At 44.9% G+C, this 18,322-nt stretch overlaps 1 protein-coding gene across 1 annotated transcript; it reads left to right on the top strand.

Annotated features, from left to right (window-relative positions):
- Positions 1–272: 272 nt before the first annotated feature.
- Positions 273–14,202, top strand: ADORA2A (adenosine A2a receptor). The gene is made up of 2 exons (XM_054996569.1): positions 273–1,023; positions 12,377–14,202. Exons 1-2 carry the CDS (start codon positions 674–676, stop codon positions 13,326–13,328), a joined length of 1,302 nt encoding a protein of 433 aa, XP_054852544.1. The 5' UTR covers positions 273–673; the 3' UTR covers positions 13,329–14,202.
- The last annotated feature ends 4,120 nt before the right edge of the window (positions 14,203–18,322 follow it).

Raw genomic sequence — 18,322 nt, 5'->3', positions numbered from 1 at the left:
TGCCTCCTGTGTAGGATACTTGTATGTGTTGTGTGCCATCAAGTTGCTTCCAACTTCTGGCTACCCTATGGATGCTTAGCTGACTTCAAAGGGTACAAGGTGTCAGCTGGTATCAGATTGTGCCCCTGGCATGCTGGGAACTCCTCTGTCCCTTGGTGTCTTCTGCTCTACCAAGAGAAAGCTACCTAACCATGTTTCTCTTACTTCCCCTTCCCCATCTCTCTTTTTTAAAAGGAACAAACAACTGGAGAAATAGGGATCTCTGTAACAGTTGAAAGTCCCCAACCTTGCAGTGATCCACTTGAATATAAAAGCAGAAGAGCGAACCATTCTGGGAGGTGTTGCAACAAAGACAGGAAGTGTCTGAAAGGAGCTGTCAAACTTCAACAGTAATTTAATGTTCACCTTGCCATTAATCTGCCTACGGACCATATGCATGTTCTGTTTGCTTGCTCAAAGACCCATATCATCTGGTGGCTGGACTCCCTTCTCTAGCTCATATATACCCTCAAATGTTGCCATACCTGATGATTTGTCTGTAATAGGGATCCAAAACTGCCAAAAACAAGAAGAGAGCAGAGAACCCCTTTTGGACCTTGAATGACTTGAGGTGTGTACCTAACACCCACCGCACTGCAGATATGGACACTGGGCTTGCCACGCCAACTTCACCATGCTAGTCCATGGGAACAAAGATTTCCTCTATGATGTGGTCTACATTATCTTGGAATTGGTCATTGCACTGCTGGCTATCTTGGGTAACGTCCTAGTCTGCTGGGCCGTGTACCTAAACAGTAACCTTCAGAACGTCACCAACTACTTTGTGGTGTCCCTGGCGGCAGCTGACATAGCGGTTGGAGTGCTGGCCATCCCCTTTGCCATCACCATCAGCACTGGCTTCTGCGCTTCCTTCTATGGCTGCCTTTTCATTGCCTGTTTCGTCCTGGTTCTGACACAGAGTTCCATCTTCAGCCTCCTGGCAATCGCCATTGATCGGATTATCGCTATCCGGATACCTCTCAGGTAAGCCGTCAAGAGGTAGATGCTTCATTCATTCCCAAAGGGTACCAAATGGGATATAGTTGGAGACAACACTGGCACGGCTATGATGATAACGTGGGAATAGACTTGCATGCCCAGGTTCTGAATAAAGAGCTGCAGGGCCTAGCCAAATGCCTGCCTATTAAATCCCAGTTCCAAGGAGTCAGTTTGGCTAACGAATCTTGAAATGCTCATAGCCGCTTTCACTGGATCTTGTATTTACTTGTGCTCTGAACCACCAGCTGCTCTCTCTCGCATTGCTTGGCCTTTTACTCTCACTTTGTAAAGCAAACGCTTTTATTTTTCTTCTTTTTCACCTTCTTCTTTTAAACTTTTTTTTTTAGGAGACTATCCTATTCAGAGTTACTCTAATCTAAGCACAGCGGTTTCAGTGGAATCAGACTGAAGTAATTGCATAGCATTTCACTATGAATGCCTTGCATCTGCTAAAGTGGGCTGTGACTCACAAAAGCTTATATGACCATAAATACAGCAGCGATGGTCTTTCCACTCATTGAAATTTGATTGCTCCTGGGGATTTGTGGGGGGATGTTATTGAAAACTTGTGTTTAATTGATGCTGCATTTTGTTTTATTCTGCACGCTGCCTTGGGTATTCTTTAAATGAAAAAGTAGCATAGAAATACATTAAAGAACAAGTTTAAAGAATTGGTCTTGAAGGCACCACAAAACTGGACTACGCCTCTCTCCGTCTGCTGACAGTCAGGGAAGACAGCACTGAGACGGCAGCAGCAAAGGACTGAGTTGTTTTGATAGGATTTTTGGACCTGTGTGCCCAACATGGATTGTGACAGTGGCACATGTGGAGAAGCTCCATCCTTGTTGCCGTGAAATGCCTAGGAAACTTACATGTATGTAGCTCATCAGTGCAATGTGTACATTTCCTTAGTGAGACAAATAATGGCTCCCTGAGGATGTTTTAGGTCAGGTAAAAAGTGAGGGGAAATGTTTACGCATCGTCTCTGCATGCAGTAGTCCTAAACTGTATCAGACCCCCCCAAGCACCTGAGAATCTAAGAGCCAAGCTACAAGTGATGCCTTACACAGGTTGGACACTTGTCAGTTTCCCTCAAGTTTTGATGGGAAATGTAGGCATCCTGGTCTTGCAGCTGTAATGGAGAGCCAAGCTGTAAAACCAGGACACCAATGTTTCCCATCAAAACTTGAGGGAAGCTGACAAGTGTCCAACCTGTGTAAGATGTCACTTGTAGCTTGGCTCTAAGTTTCATCAGGGAACTTCCAGAGCATGTTTGCTTGACAGGATCTGAACACAAGGCAGACCTGTAAACAATGGTAATTAAGACATATGAATCCTCATTATGTAGACATTTTATGTAGGCGATGTAGAAAGGAAATCAAGCAAACGGCTGGTTAAGAGGGTATGATTCAGGAAGTGCATCCTTCCCAATCACAGCTTTTGAAGAAGTGTTCTCTAGTCCACAGAGGCTTATGCTGGAATAAAGTGTCGTTAGCCTTTAAGGTGTCACAAGACTCCTGTTTATCTGAGTCATTGCAAAGCAACTTTCTGCATTTACACAACTTTGCAATTTTTGCCAACATGGCTTACAAACTGATGCCAGATGAAATCTTAGACCACTGTGAAGGTGCCTATACTGGGACAAGCTATTGTCCAGTCTGTCTTACCTGTTGAACTTGTGACCTTCTCCACACAAAACACGTGCTCTGCCTCTGAGCTGCGGGCCAACAGGGGTGGCTGAATAAGGACGAAACAACATGGGATGACGGGATCTCTGAACACATGGCCTGTGTTTTAAAAAATCTTTCAACTGGGGACCTGATTTGCATCGGGGACATGGTGTGAGGTGGGTGAGATGGGTTGATTCTTTCATTAGAGGGCAGGCTGTGACTCAGTGGCAGAGCACCAGCTTGGCATGCAGAAGGTCCCAGGTTCAGCCTTTGGCATCTCCACTTCAAAGGACCAGGTAGCAAGTGATGTGAAAGACCTCTGCTGGAGGCTCTAGAGAGCTGCTGCTGCCAGACAAAGCAGACATTACTGACTTTGATAGACAAATGACCTGACTCAGTATAGGACAGTGTCTTATGTTCTCTTAACGTTTTAAAGAACTGTATCACCCCTTTAGGGTGTTGTTTGCCTCATGAGGAAAATATGCAGGTACCCATATAGTACTGCATAATAGCCCCAAGGAGGGAATGTAGATTCTCAAAACGGCACATGTGCAGGGGCGAGGGAGCAAAAAAAAGAAAAAAGAAAAAAAAGCTCACTCTCTCTCTCTCTCATGCCTTAGGCTGAATCAGTGCCTTGAATGATGGCAATGTGTAACATTTTTTAAAAGTGGGAGATCCATTCATGGCTCTTTCATTCTAGCTTGGTTCTCAGAGGCCAGGAGGCATCTGTGTTCTCCACAGGTCATTCCCCACTCCACTACTGTCAGGAGCAGAATCAAATTACTTTGAGAAGCATCTACAACCCCCCCCCTCCCATGGGAAGCCCAGCCCCTCTGCTGCTTCTTGTGTCATGTAAAATGACTCCAGATCTGTTTTTTTTGAAAAAAGGAACAAAAACCACTGAGTGATGCTGGAAGATTCTGTTTGTTGAGAAGGTCAAGGGAGACTTGCCCCTGTGCATGTCCACAGAAGGGCTTGGCTTTGATAGTTTTTCCCAATCCTCCCAGCCAGTTTGAATGCAACTCCCTAGTGAGCAGCAGGGCACCCAGGCCACGGAGGGGAGTGTGTGCTGGGGAGCTCTCTCTTCAACCGTGGGACAGCAGCTGGGCAAAGACCAGGAGAGTTCTTAGTCTTTTATTAAAGTTTGTACATGTCTTCCGGCAATTTCTGTCTTCTCTTCCCCCTTGATGATTGTTTCTTTTCAGTGTATGATTTAAAAGCTCAAGTGGGGCTTCCAGCGCCCTCCACCAAAGCAGAGGCTGGAGATAAAAATGCTGGGAAATCTTTTCCCTGAGAGAGGAGTGTAACAAAGAGGCCATATTATCTTAATGGGTCACCTCTTACTTTCAGTGTTTTCTTTGTTAAAAAAAATTAATGTGCCAGCACTCATATATATGGTTGCACTGATTTCCACCAATTTCCCCACAGGACCTGGGAGACAGCCCCTCAAAAGGTGCCAGTACTGCCACAAAAAAACCCTTCTTACTTCTAATAATCACTCATAAATTAACACAACCTACAGGGTGTGTCAAAAAAACAGTAACCCTTTTTTAAATTCCAGAGTCTTAAAGTAGCAGCAGTCTCTGAGAAACTGATCAGGCAGATGAAAAACTGACTGGCTAAAATTTGAGCAGTTATGTTGTTTGTAACTCACAAAACACCTACATATGTGGCCCATGGGGTGGAGGGGGAGCTTATTAAACTATTGAGGCTTCCAAAAGGCAGAAGAGGCAAGAGAACTGGAAGGGAGCAAAGTCCAGGGCAGCTTCTGCACCTTGCTTGTTTTCAATGGTGGTCAGGTTGCTGGTGTGAGTGTGTGTGTGACTGCTGGGAAAAGCTAAGTCATTCCCTCCTCTTTTATCTGTGGATAGAGAGGCTGTGTGGAGAAACCCCATGCTCTTGGGCCAAGTGTTCCTTCTGCAGTTACTGCGGAAGGCCCACTTCTGTTCCCCAATAAAAAATAATGCTAAACTCCTAAAAAAGAGGGAGAACTTTTGTGAGGGCTGTGTGAGAATCTAAACTTTTACATTATTAGGCTCATTTTGGCTTAAATGTCTCCCTGGTTGCCAACTAGTTTCCTAACCAATCTGTGTGAAGTCATCCTGACCAAGCTGTCCCATTTAAGAACATCAGAAGTGCCTTTGTTGACAGATCAGACCAAGGTCTGCTTCAACTTCTTTTTTTGGCAAGGATCCCAGCACCTAGGAAACAGTCCCATTCCCTGCTAAAATGGGACTGGGACCAAATATGTACCACCCTGAGATTCTTGGTCAAAGGATGAGAGAGAAAAGGGTAACCAATCTAAAGGAGATGAAAAAGGGTTAATCAGGCGCATACATGCATGACAGACCCACACACACTCTTCCCACTGCACCTTTTCTTCTACAACTAAAGTGTTTGTGTGAGTGTGTTGTGTACTTACTTACTTACATCTCAGGAGCAGTTTGGGAGGGACGTGGAGCAGAGACGCTGCACAAGTGGACATGGGCACAGCGCTGGCTACGCAGCTCGGCCTGGGGCTCCTGCTCCCGGCGCTTCTCTTACCCACTCAGACAGGTGGTGAGAATTCAACATCTGCAACTCCCTTGCACAGTAATTCAAGTTCAACTTCATCTGTGCCATTTAGCACACTGAACAGTACCACCACCACCAAGGGACATGATGGAAATGCCCTTCAGTCAACTACTGGGCTCTTCATTTTCTCACTCTCTCTTCTATACATTTGCTAAGAGACTCTGGCTGGAAAACTCTTGCTATTCCCTACTCAGTTCCCTTACTCATCTGAAATGGTTAGATCTTCAAAACTCAGCATGAAAAAAAAAAAACGCCACAGAATGCCTACACCAAGCCAATACAGCTGATACTTTAGTCCAGTTCTTTCTTTCTTTCTTTCTTTCTTTCTTTCTTTCTTTCTTTCTTTCTTTCTTTCTTTCTTTCTTTCTTTCTTTCTTTCTTTCTTTCTTTCTTTCTTTCTTTCTTACTTACTTACTTACTTACTTACTTACTTACTTACTTACTTACTTACTTACTTACTTACTTTATACCCCACCTTTCACCCCAATGGGAACCCAAAGCAGCTTTCATCATTTTCCTCCGTTCCATTTTGTCCTCACAACAACCCTGTGTGGTAGGTTAGGCTGAGAGAATGGGAGTGGCCCAAGGTCACCCAGCAAGCTTCCATGGCAGAGTCTCCCAGATCCTAGTTTGTCACTTTAGCCGCTTCATCACACTGGCTCACCACTCTAGGCAGAGCGTTATCCTTCAATCCAAGCACTTCAGATCAACAGATTCCAAGTGCAGGATTGTTTGTGTGTCTGACTTTGTTCAGGAAGACAGAATGGCAGCAGGCCTTGTTGTTCTCTTGGAGATCATTGATTCAATGCTTTCATTAGCTGTGGAAAATATTCAGATAGCACAAACCTCCAAGCTGACCAAATTAAAATTAGCTACACCTCAGAACTAGGAGAAAATATGCACCATCTTCCCATTGACAGAAATCATTGCCCCCCTCATTGCTCCAAGGGCCATCTTGACTTGTTTACTCTCACGTGCTGGATTAGGACAGCAAGATTTGAGTCCAGTGGCACCTGGTCAATCCCTACACAAAAGAATAAATACACATAAATCTGACATTAGAAATCACAACACTCAAAAACCAGTAGGAGAACATTTACATCTTCCAGGATATTCCATTGCTGACCTAAAAGTGGCTGTCCTCAGACAGAGACGCCTCAAGGGGAAATTACAATGTGAGATTGCTTAAATGGCGTTCGTTCACAAATTCAAAACAGTGGACATTCCTGGGACTGAACAGAGACTTAGGAGTCTTATCTCACTGCAGATGCTAATTTCTGCTCTAAGCAAGCTGCATTGTACCTTTACAGACTGATGCTCTCCCTTGTAACACCCCTTCCACCTTTGGCTAGGATATAAAGTCTCAGGGATCTCTATTCCTAATTGTGTCTGAAGAAGGGAGCTCTGACTCTCGAAAGTTTACACTCTGAAAAACTTGGTCTCTAAGGTGCCACTGGACTCAAATCTTGCTGTTCTATGGAAGAGCAACACGGCTACCCACCTAAACTATCCTCAGATCAGGACAGTGGTAAGAGGGGAGGAAGGTTAAGTCTGCACTGTTTTCCTTGTCTAAAATAGCTCGAGGGACCCCCTATTTGATTTGCCTTATTGGGGAAACATACAAGTACCTATATCAGTACCTTTACAAAGTAGAAAAAAGCAGTCTGCCTCACAAGGTAGCTGTGAATGAATGACATACACACTGTGTAGTATTTGAAAACTTTAAAATTCCCTATGAATGATACTATGAATGACAGCAGCTTCCCCCTCAGTGGGGGCTTAAACTTCCCCTGGGAGAGAGAAGCCAGCTGTGTGTGGGGGGGGTGGGGTGTACTGAAATCCACAGAGAGTGTTTTTTGTTTTTGTTTTATTGGATGTTTGTGAAAGGAATTTAGAATGGAGAAGGCAGGGAGCCTGGGAGCTTGACTCTACCATGGACAGATCGCACGCAATCGCAAGGCTCTGCTTGGAGCAGAATTGGTGTGGAATGACAGGGCAAGGAGGCTGCTCTTCTGCTTCTTTTTATGGGACCAGTGAATGTTGCTGAAAGGCTAAACGGGGTGAGTCATCTCATTATAAAGTGATCTGGTCCAAGAGTCCCACAACCAACTTAGGATCAGAGTGGTGGGGGAGGGGTGTCCCATATAAAAATAGCGTTATACTTCCCAGGGCAGAGAGAAATCCCAGCAGCAGCCCTTTCAACGTATACTTTCCTTTGCATGAAAAAGCACTGGAGACCTATGGTCTCTTTGAAACAATTGATTTATTTAAAAATATACAAGTGGAGGCTAGGAGGTGGTCACACAAATCAGTCTGCCTCATTCTGAATCAGACCCTTGGTCCATGAAGGTCAGTTTTGTCTACTCAGATGGGTAGCGGCTCTCCAGGATCATAGGTCTTTCCCATCACCTGCTGCCTGGTGCTTCTAACTGGAGATGCCAGGGACCACCTGCATGCAAAAGCAGAGACTCCTCTGCTGAGCCACAGCCCCGTCCCTCTTGCAAGGCAGCCAATCGGCCAGCCTGCTTCAGTTCCTCAAACAAAAGAATGCACCCCCAAGTGCTCTGCCTTCAGGTGTATTCTTCAAAAACTCTTGAGGGAGAGCTCCGGCTACCAAGAGACCATCTCCTAACAATTCGCTCGCATTGAGGAAACATCAGCTGACCATTCTGGACCTAATGAAAAGATAAGGCAGCTGCTGTAGCAGGATGTCTGGTTCCCATGATGAAGAGAGCTGTGTTTCTAGAAAGCTTATGCTGCAATAAAGTTGGTGCTACTGGACTCTTTATTATTTTGCAACTTCAGACTAACATGGCTAACTCCTCTGGATCTAAGAAAGTACAAGAAAGCCAGTGTTGTGCAGTCGCTGGAGTGATGGACTAGGACCTGGGCAACTCAGATTCAATTCCTCACTCTGCCATGGAAGATGGCTGGGTGACTTTGGGCCAGTCACAAACTCTCAGCCTAGTCTACCTCACAAGGTTTGTTGTGAGGGAATAAAATGGAGGAGAGGAGAATGATGTACGCCATTTTGGGTCTCCATTGGAAAGGAAGGCGGGGAATAAATGAAGTTAAATAAATAAATAAAACATTTACAATGATGGGTTCACATATTACAAAGTTTGAGTCCAGTAGCACCTTAAAAACCAATAAAGAGTTTCCAGGGTATAAGCTTTCAAGGGTCAAGCTCTCTTAATCTGACAAAGGAACCCGACTCCCCAAAACTTATACTCTGAAAACTCTTTTTTGGTTGTTAGGGTGTTTCTAGACTCAAACCTTGCTTATCTATTTGTAGATCAACGAAGCTACCCACTGAAATAAAGTTATTTCCACATCACCGATACATGTTTTCCCTTTTGTCTAAAAATAGACCCTTGTGCAATTTCCATGCAAACTACCACCCTTTGCTTTTCCCCCCTAAATTTTTAAAAATTTTATTAATTTTTCAAACACAACAAAAAACCCCCACCATCTAAACCACATACATATATATAAGAATAAAGAAGTGAGCAAATAATACATTGCCTGTTTTCTTTTTCATCTTTTTTTCTTTCTCATCTTTCTTCCTTTTCTTTACTCTTTTGTTGTTGTTGTATTACTATTAACTACCAACCTTTGCAACCCAAATAAGGCACATTTTCCTTTGTGTCCCAGAGCCATAGTCCCAACCCCAGATCCACATTTCTTTGCAAGAAGATCACAAACGCCATCAGGCTCCCAGACTCTTGCTCGCAGTTCACAAAGAAGCTAGGATTTCCTTAACGTGGGTCCCACCTGATGGTGGAGCGTGCCCTCAAGTCATAGCTGACTTATGACATTGCCTGCTGGGCTTTTCAAAGCAAGACGAACAGAGGTGGTTTGTTGTTGCCTGTCTCTGCAACCCTGGTCCTTGTTGGAGTTCTCCCATTCATTTACTGACCAAGGCTGACCCTGCTTAGTTCCTGAGATCTGACAAGATCAGGCGCACGTGGGCTATCCAGGTCAAGACAGGGCCCATCTATATAAGGGTTTTTGTTTTCACTTGTAGCATTTGGTTCACTCTGTTATTACTCATCATCCAGATGATGTTCTCTCCCCACCTGTTGCTTTCCAAGTGGTTTCCTTATCCTTATCATATAACTTTCAAGAGTTGATGTGCAGCAACATTTTTCACTTCAAATGCAGTGGCAGCACCAGCGGTCCACACATGTGGAAAGTCAAAGCACTGTTTATATCCATGGTTGGAAGCGAGTTGGTCCATGGGGCAGTTCTGGACGTAGCTCTGATGCCCACGCCTCACCTTCACCAGCTCCTAGCTCTGCCTTTCATTATCCTCTAGCATTCATTATTACTAAAAGATTTCAGCCTTTAAAAAAAATCTACTTGGTAAAAACATAACGGGAAAGATGAGGTCTCTGAAGAAAAAAGCCTCCTCCACCCCTGCATTCTCTCACACATGCACAGTCACATTTTGAAGGAGGTAATGGTGCCCCTCTCCCCCAAGAGGCAGGGTAGCACGGTTTCCAATCATCACAATGCTGGAGCAAGGAGTCCAGCTCGTTTACAATCATTTGTGCATATTTGCACCAACACAAAATAATTGTATTTAATAAATTAGGTGTCTTTCTGATTTCCCACAAAAGCAGGATGAAGTCAGACACACAGGTGGGTACCTGCTTGCCGATTTTGGAATAGTTGGAAGAGAGAAGGTTACTCTCTCCGGAGTCTACTTGAGCAAGGGTGCTCCCTTTCTCCAAGCAGCTTTCCCAGTCTCCTTCCTTACACCCACCCCACCCCCTGCCACCAACATGGTGAAATGGTAGCGGTGCCAATCTTCAGGTAAGGCTTGGAGATCTCCTGAAATTACAGCTGATCTCCTGACCACAGTGATCAGTTCCCTTGGATAGAATAGATCCAGAGGAGTTAGCCATGTTAGTTTGTAGCTAACCAACTTTATAGTAGCATAAGCTTTCGAGAACCACAGTTCTCTTCGTCAGATGCAGGGAGGGTATGGAGAAACTGGCCAGCTGCTGAATTGGAATTCATATGTAAATTTGACTCATTCAGACTTGGACTGAATAGAGACTCTGGATGGTTATCTCATTATCGGAAGTAACTGCCTTTCAGGCATTCCATTCAGATTCAGCTATGGAGGGAAGGGGGTCACACCCAGCCTGTATTGTGCACTCCACCTCTTTCATGACTTTTGCAACTGATTTGCATCCACTCCCCCCTCCCCCCTCCACCTATATATCTCTAGCCAGTTTCTTCATACCCTCCATGCATCTGACAAAGAGAACTGTGGTTCTCGAAAGCTTATGCTACAATAAAGTTGGTTAGTCTTAAAGGTGCCACTGGACTCTACTATCTTGGATAGAATGGCTGCTTTGGAGGATGGCATTAAACCCTGGTTAGGTCCCTTCCCTTCTCATACCTTGCCTCCTCAAGCTGTAACCCCAAATCTCCAGGAATTTCATAACCTGAAGTTGGCAACCTTATGGAGTGGAATGCAACCTTAGGCAGCTCAATTCCATATGTATTAATTTGCAGTCAGCACGATGCAACCTTTTCAGCTCAAGACCTTGCAAGAACTTCACATGCCCCTCTGAGCCATCGCTCAAAACATCCCTCCCCCACTCCACATACACAAGTTTGCCTCTTGGCATGCCAGCCCCTTTTCCTGGATCAATGATGGGAAGCTTGCTTGCTGCATGGACAGAATATTGCAAGATCTAATGGAAATACAATAAAATATAAAGTGCTATATAGAACCACTGTTCTGTTTCCAGCTGTTAATATAATAACATTCGAACAGCAATAGTAAGAGGTTCTTGTATAGATTCAGCCTTAGGTTGTCCTCCTCCCTGACCTATTATTTGACAAATTTGCTAAGATGATTCATTTCCCTGACTTAGAAGGATAGGAATATGAGAATTCTGTGTTGTACTATCAGATATGCATTCCAGATACTAATTCATCTGAGACATGTCTCATCGTTTACATAGGCTTTCTAACACAGAGTCGGTTTTACCCACTATTGGATCCTTTTAAATCACCTCTACCCTTTCAATACATTCAGTAACCAATGTATGCGTTTATTTATTTATTTCATCATAGTCTGCCTTTTTTCACTGAGGATCAAGGTGGATTACAAATTATAAAAACAAATTCAAGCAAACAGCAAAGCCTTCCAATAAACAGTGCAGTAGGACTAGGATTACACAATTGGAAAACAATGTCAACAAAAAACTGTCTATAGCAACAAAAACGATCGAGGCATGGCATACCATAATGCAGAAAGTGCAGCATCCTTTATAAAATGATGCTCCAATAAAATGGTGAGGTGATGCGTACAATAAATTATAAAAGCTACAACCCCTGCTAAGAGGAAGCTTCCATGGTAGAGCGGGGATTTGAACCTGGGTCTCCCAGACACTCTAACCACTACACCATGTGAGACAGCCATAGGGAAAGGAAGGACTGGGGCAAGAAGGGTAAGGAAGAATTCTCAGCGCCTGCCACCAAACAATGTAAAGTCTACTGGTTTCTGCCCTGAGTGGGGACACGCTGTAGTACATTGTGAGACTTGTCCATCATTCTGGCATTAGGAGTAAAACTGCCTGGGTTTTTTTTTTTAAATATGAATTAAAAATTGTTGTCTCCCTGATAAAGAATACATTTTCTGTGAAATCCTCTTCATAGAATCATAGGGCATATCTATGCTACGAGTTTAATTTAACAGTGATTTCTCCCTCACTGGGAATCCCTAGAATTTGTAGCTCTACTAAATGGATTAGTGATTTCTAACAGAGTTCTCAGCACCCTCCTCAAACTACAGTACCTAGGATTCTTGCAGTTGGACTGGGGACCTGGGACAGGTAAACTGGCAAAAAACAGATGCAAGCTTTCAATGGAAATGCACGGATGGATTCATAGAGCTTCAGAAGGGCTTCTTGACCAGTTTTGATAGAGGGTCCAGAGTGTATTTCAAAGGTGCAGGAGAAAGTTGTGAGCAATGTGCTTAATTCTGTTTTGCATTCCATAAAGATTGTCCAGCTTTGGAACTGAAATGGGTCCAGATTTTTTGCTCTGACTGTCCTTTGTTCTCTTTCCAGATACAACGCTTTAGTGACAGGCACGCGAGCTAAAGGCATTGTAGCCATCTGCTGGGTCTTATCCTTCATTATTGGCCTGACGCCCATGCTGGGCTGGCACAACTCTTCAGAAAGCCAAGGGCAGAACAGTTCGTTCATCAATAACTGCAGCGATAACATGATGGCTTGCTTGTTCGAGGCCGTAGTCACCATGGAGTACATGGTTTACTACAATTTCTTGGCCTGCGTCCTTGTTCCTCTCCTTGTAATGTTTGGCATCTACCTGAAAATCTTCATGGCAGCCCGGCGGCAGCTCAAGCAGATGGAGAACAAGATGGTTCATGGAGAACGGTCCCGTTCCATCTTGCAGAAGGAGGTCCATGCAGCCAAGTCTTTAGCCATCATTGTTGGGTTGTTTGCCGTCTGCTGGCTTCCCTTGCATATCATCAACTGTTTCATCCTCTTCTGCCCACACTGCATGCGCCCTCCACTCGGGGTGATGTACCTAGCCATCATCTTGTCCCATGCTAACTCCGTGGTGAACCCGCTGATCTATGCCTACAGGATCAGGGAGTTCCGGCACACTTTCCGTAAAATCATTAGGCAGCACTTCATGGGCAAGAAGGAGCAGTTCAAGCCTGCCACTGCCAGCCGCAGGACTTCTATACATGAGGGAGATACTGAGCATTCCAGCATACGAATTGGCAAGTATGCTCAGAACTTCTATACCAGTGGGGACTCAGACAGCATCCACACTGAGAGTGATTTGGGGAAACATGTGGCCTTGGAATGGCACCAGAATGGAAATGCATTGGATGGGGAAGCAAATGGCCACGTCCCACATTCCTGCAACAATGGGGACCTCTTAAATGGCCCCAGGAAAATAGAGCTGCTCAGCAAAGAGTACGCCGGAGCTCATATCACGCTTGCTGGCTTGGAGACTTCACATTTAGAAGCCTCTGATGTTTCCTGATGGCTTGCTGGAAATCATCCATCTGGAATGGAGTCTTTCTGTTCCTTAGCTGTGGTGGGAAAAGTTCATGTCATGATGATGGAAGGGGAAGGGGTCCATTCCTGGACTGCCAGGAAAACCCTAAAGACTGCACAAGAAGAGAGATCTGGAGAAAGGACAGGGCCAAGACACGTTTTACCTTTCACAGGCCCAGCTCACAGGCAAGGAGATAAAACAGACCTATATGGACAGAAGGGCGTGCACTTTTGAGTCTCAAAAAGAAGGGCTGTTACGATGTCATCATGTTGTATCTCTTGTGCATTGGAGGCAGCAAAAAGAAATAAAAGCATAGCTGGAAAGTTGCTTCGCCATACTGAGGCAGAGTGGAATGGGGATTTGTTTTTGCTTGAATCTCTCTGAAACTGCACGAGCATATGGGTGCCCCTTCCTCAAGTGCCCTCCTCAACAGGGTGATTGGGTTGCCAACTTCCACGTGGAACCTGGAGTTTTCCCCAGAATTACAACTTATCTCCAGACTACAGAGATCAGTTCCGCTGGAGAAAATGACAACGTTGGAGGGTGGATTCTATGGCATCACTTCCCTCCCCTCCCCAAAACTTTCCCAGACTCTGCCCCCAGATCTTTAGGAATTTTCCAACCAAGAGTTGGCAACTCTAGTGGGATTAACCCTGATAAAGGCAAAGCTAATAGATTTGGGTGGGGGAACAGCCAAGAGGAACTGCTCAGAAGATCCAGGCTGGCACATAGAATCCTGCCTGTTTTCTATACCTTTCCTAGACAGCTCAATCCATGGGATTGTTGGACACACTAAATAATCTGATTTTGTTTCTTATCTGTGTAAAATGTTGCGTATTAACCTTTATAGCCTTCATGATTTTCCTTTGGGCCTAGCCTTACAAATGGGGATGTTGAGGTGATAGACTGAGGCACCCTTTCTTGTGAGGAACAAGTATGTGGGCAGCAAATCAAAGCCCAGATGCCCTCATGAGGAGCCTGAGGGCAAGATCAAATTTGGCTAAGACGGCTGAGGGATCAGCCCCAGAACCTTTGTCTGAAAGTGTTCAGATGAGGAACCTGGGGACAGTGGCATAGCATGGGGGAGGGGGGCAAGAGGCGCGATTGCCCTGGGTGCATAATTTTGGGGGGGCGCTGCACTGAGGACAGCCAGCACTCCATGAGAGGCCACCCACAGCACCCTGGCCACCTCCCGTGCCAATGGGGTGGCCGTCCTGCAGTTGAGGAGCATGCTGAGCCAGCAGTGGCAGTGTGGGTGGCTCCCATGGAGGGCTTCCTGATGGGGGCAGGGAGGCGAGTGGCCCGAATCACGGAAGCGCTCCCATGCCCTGCACGATGATGTCCCCAGGCACTCCAAACCCATGCTACACCACTGCCTGGGGAGGAATAACTCAGATGCCCTTAAGTATGTGCCACAGCCAAAGCAACCTGAAAATTAAAGCTGCTTTTGCTAGCCAAAAGCCTCAGGCAATGCTAACCTTTCCAACCAGTTCCAAATTCAAAGTTCTTTCCTTTCTCAGATCTCATGGCACCTCCACTCCAGTTCAGACACTCCAAGCTCAAGTCTTGTTTCACAGCCTCCTAACACTCTCCAGGTGGCTATGAGCTGACCATCCAAAGGGTCCAACTGATCTGCTGCCTCCTGACTTGCTTGTTAATTAGCCTTCCTCCAAAGGGAAGCCCTGACTTAGATGGCCTAGGCTAGCTCAATCTCATCAGATCTCAGCTGCTAAGCAGGGCCAGCCCTGGTTTGGTACTTGGATGGGAGACCACCAAGAAAGTCAAAGATCTCGGCACAGAGGCAGGAAATGGCAAATCACTTGTGTTTACTTCAGCTTTGGGGTTTTTTTTTAAACAAACCTATATATGAATTTAAACAAAATGTAAATTGTGGAATCTGTGATGGCATTTTCATTGATATTGCCCCTTCTTGACAGTATTCTGTGCTTGTATTTAATTCCTGGAGCCCCTGTTTCTGCTGTGTGTGTGAGAGAACTGATTCTCACATATCTGATAGTAACTGAGAGCATGTAAAATCCACCCCCCACCCTATTAGCAAGCAGGATTACTGTCTTCAGTAGTGTTTGCTGGGCCATTTTTCTTGCTTTAAGGGCTATTATAAGCTGCCTTGAATGCAAAGGAGAAACAAGTCAAGTCAGAAGGATTAGTTATCCCTGTTCCCTAGACACAACCCGTTTTCAAGTCCCTGTCCTCGGTAAATCAGTGTACCTATTTTGCTTTGTTAAAATGTTGCCAGTATGAAAGTTGTCAACCTTCAGTCCCTTCCCAAGGGTCTCTAGAATTGCATCACTGAATGGGGAATGGATGCCTCTTCTCTCTAATTAACAAGTAAAATATGCACATGCATGAATGCTGAGGCACCATTATTTATTTTACTTCATTTATTCCTCACTTTTCTCTCCAATGAGAACCCAGTGTCCCAACTTCTCCATTTCATCCTCACAACAACTGTGTGAAGTAAGTTAGGCTGAGAGAAAGCAATTAGCCCAGGTTCCCCCATCAAGCTTCCATGGCAGGGTGGGGATTCGAACCTGGGTCTCCCAAGTCCAACATTCTAACCACTATACCATGCTGGCACTGTGCAGTGTACAGCCTTCTGTTTCATTCCTTTCAGTTGCTGAGAGCCAAGCTACAAGTGCCGCCTTACACAGGTTGGACACTTGTCAGCTTGCCTCAAGTTTTGATGGGAAATGTAGGCGTCCTGGTTTTACAGCTTGGCTCTCCATTACAGCTGCAAGACGAGGATGCCTACATTTCCCATCAAAACTTGAGGGAAGCTGACAAGTGTCCAACCTGTGTCAGGCGTCACTTGTAGCTTATAGGACAACAATGTTTTTCTAGCATAACTTTAATGCCATCCTCTTGCCTCCTAAATCAAGGCCGCTACACTACCAATAAGTATGGCAGATGGCAGGTGGGCTTGAGCCTTGCTGTGCATAATCCTGTGGGTGAGAGAAGAACTGTTATGAGCACATCCTTATTGTCATCTGTAAAGTATTGCAGGATATGTCTTTAGTGTTAGAACAGGAGCACTTGGTAAATGCCCTGGAGATGTTAACTTGATTCTGCGCATATTTGCTTCCTTCTGTGGTATAATGTATTCTGTTTCTAGGACTCTTGGAAAGGAGTAGAAAGCACACAGTTACAGTACTTCAAAACACTGCACTATCACAACATGTCGGCCAAGTGTGGGCTAACTTCAGTCCTGCAAAATTTGTCTTATGTTTGGTTTTGGTGGTCCAGTGCTAGCATTTTAAATTCAGAAAGCAAAAAGCACATGTTCTGCTAACAGTTACAGCACATCTACAGTATTTACTCCAACGCACGGATATTTTTTTTTAGGTATGCCATAAAAAGGAGGGATCATCTTATATTTGCATAAAAGTTACAGTTATGCCCAGTAAAAAAAAATTTCTTTGTGTATAAATTGGTTTCCCCTGACCTGGATAGCCCAGGCAAGCCCGATCTCATCAGATCTCAGAAGCTAAGCAGCCTTGGTTAGTAATTGGATGGGAGACCTCCAAAGAAGACCAAGATTGCAGAGGCAGGCAATGGCAAACCACTTTAGTTAGTCTGTTGCCTTTAAAACTTCAGCAGGGTTCACTATAAGTCAGCTTGACTTGACAGCACTTTCCACCACCACATACACTGTTTTGGGAGGGCATCTTACATTCATGGTTGCCTTCCTTTCAAGTAAACATGGTAACTTGGGTTATCTGATCTTCAATGTGAAACTTTTGCTTAAGGAAATGCTTTGTTGGATCAGAATAAGGCCCATGAAGCATTTACAGGTGGCTCAGTTGAAATTAGCCAGTGGCCAACGAGTGGCCCATTTTCTACGTTCTGCCTACCTCTGTTACAGGCTCAGGGTAGCTCAGCAGCTCACAAACTAATAATAGAGATCCAAGCTAAAATGCACTCCTTACATAAAGACAAGTAAACACACAACTAAAAATAACCCCATGCTTTGGCAGCTAAAAGTCAATTTTCTGGAAGAGGGATGCGTGTACTTCAACAGACTTTCAAGGAAAGCAAGTGTGAGCTGGAAAGCAATCCCTAGGAACCACCACCAAAACATGTTGTTGTCATGTATATTTTCCATGAGTTGGTTGCTGAGGATTGGATGAGCCCCCCCCCCCTTTTATTGCTGCAATGTCATCCGAACTCTGGTGACCCTATGAAGCACAAAGATGCAAGCTCACAATGACTGCACGGAAACATGTTCATGGCAATCTGGACTTGACTGCCTTCTTAAATACAGAGATGATCTCCTCCCAAAGTTTTGTCCTTCATTTCTTCATCCCTAAACTAAGCCTGGGATTTACTGAAGCCTTAGGACCGACGGTGCCTCCCATATAGTGCCATGTTTTGAGGTGAAACACCTATGCAGACAAAAGCAGTGACGCTGCTGTCACCACAGCCTTTGGTGAAAAGAATAAGCAAATAGGGAAACAATGGTTGAGACGCTGAAGTTGTGTTGCTGACATCAGAGAAAAGATTATCTCCCCACCGACACACACACACACACCATTGTGCCATTTTCCCTCATGTTAACAGTTGTCCCTCATCTTCCTTTAGATCCTAGAATTTTGCTGGGGGATTCAATTTTGGGGATTCTCTCCCTCAAAAAAGCTCTTTGGCACTTCATTTTTTAGACTTTCTGCATAGCTGATTTCAAAATGTATGCAGTGTAATGGGTCTCTCCAGGGCTTTTTTTTCAGCTGGAATGCGGTGGAACAGAGTTCTGGAACCTCTTGAAAATGGACACATGGTTGGTGGCCCCGCCCCCTGATCTCCAGACAGAGGGGAGTTTAGATTGCCCTCCGCACCGCAATCTAAACTCCCCTCTGGAGATCAAGGGGCAGGGCCACCAGCCATGTGACCATTTTTGCCTAGGGCGATTTAAAAACTCCCCCTTGTTCCAGCTGACCCAAAATGATATCATTGGTCCTGGGAGC

The sequence above is a fragment of the Eublepharis macularius genome, chromosome 13, assembly GCF_028583425.1.
Source record: "Eublepharis macularius isolate TG4126 chromosome 13, MPM_Emac_v1.0, whole genome shotgun sequence".
NCBI lineage: Eukaryota > Metazoa > Chordata > Lepidosauria > Squamata > Eublepharidae > Eublepharis > Eublepharis macularius.
The sequence above is the reverse complement of the archived record's forward strand: the minus strand, read 5'-3'. Positions and strand labels throughout refer to the sequence as shown.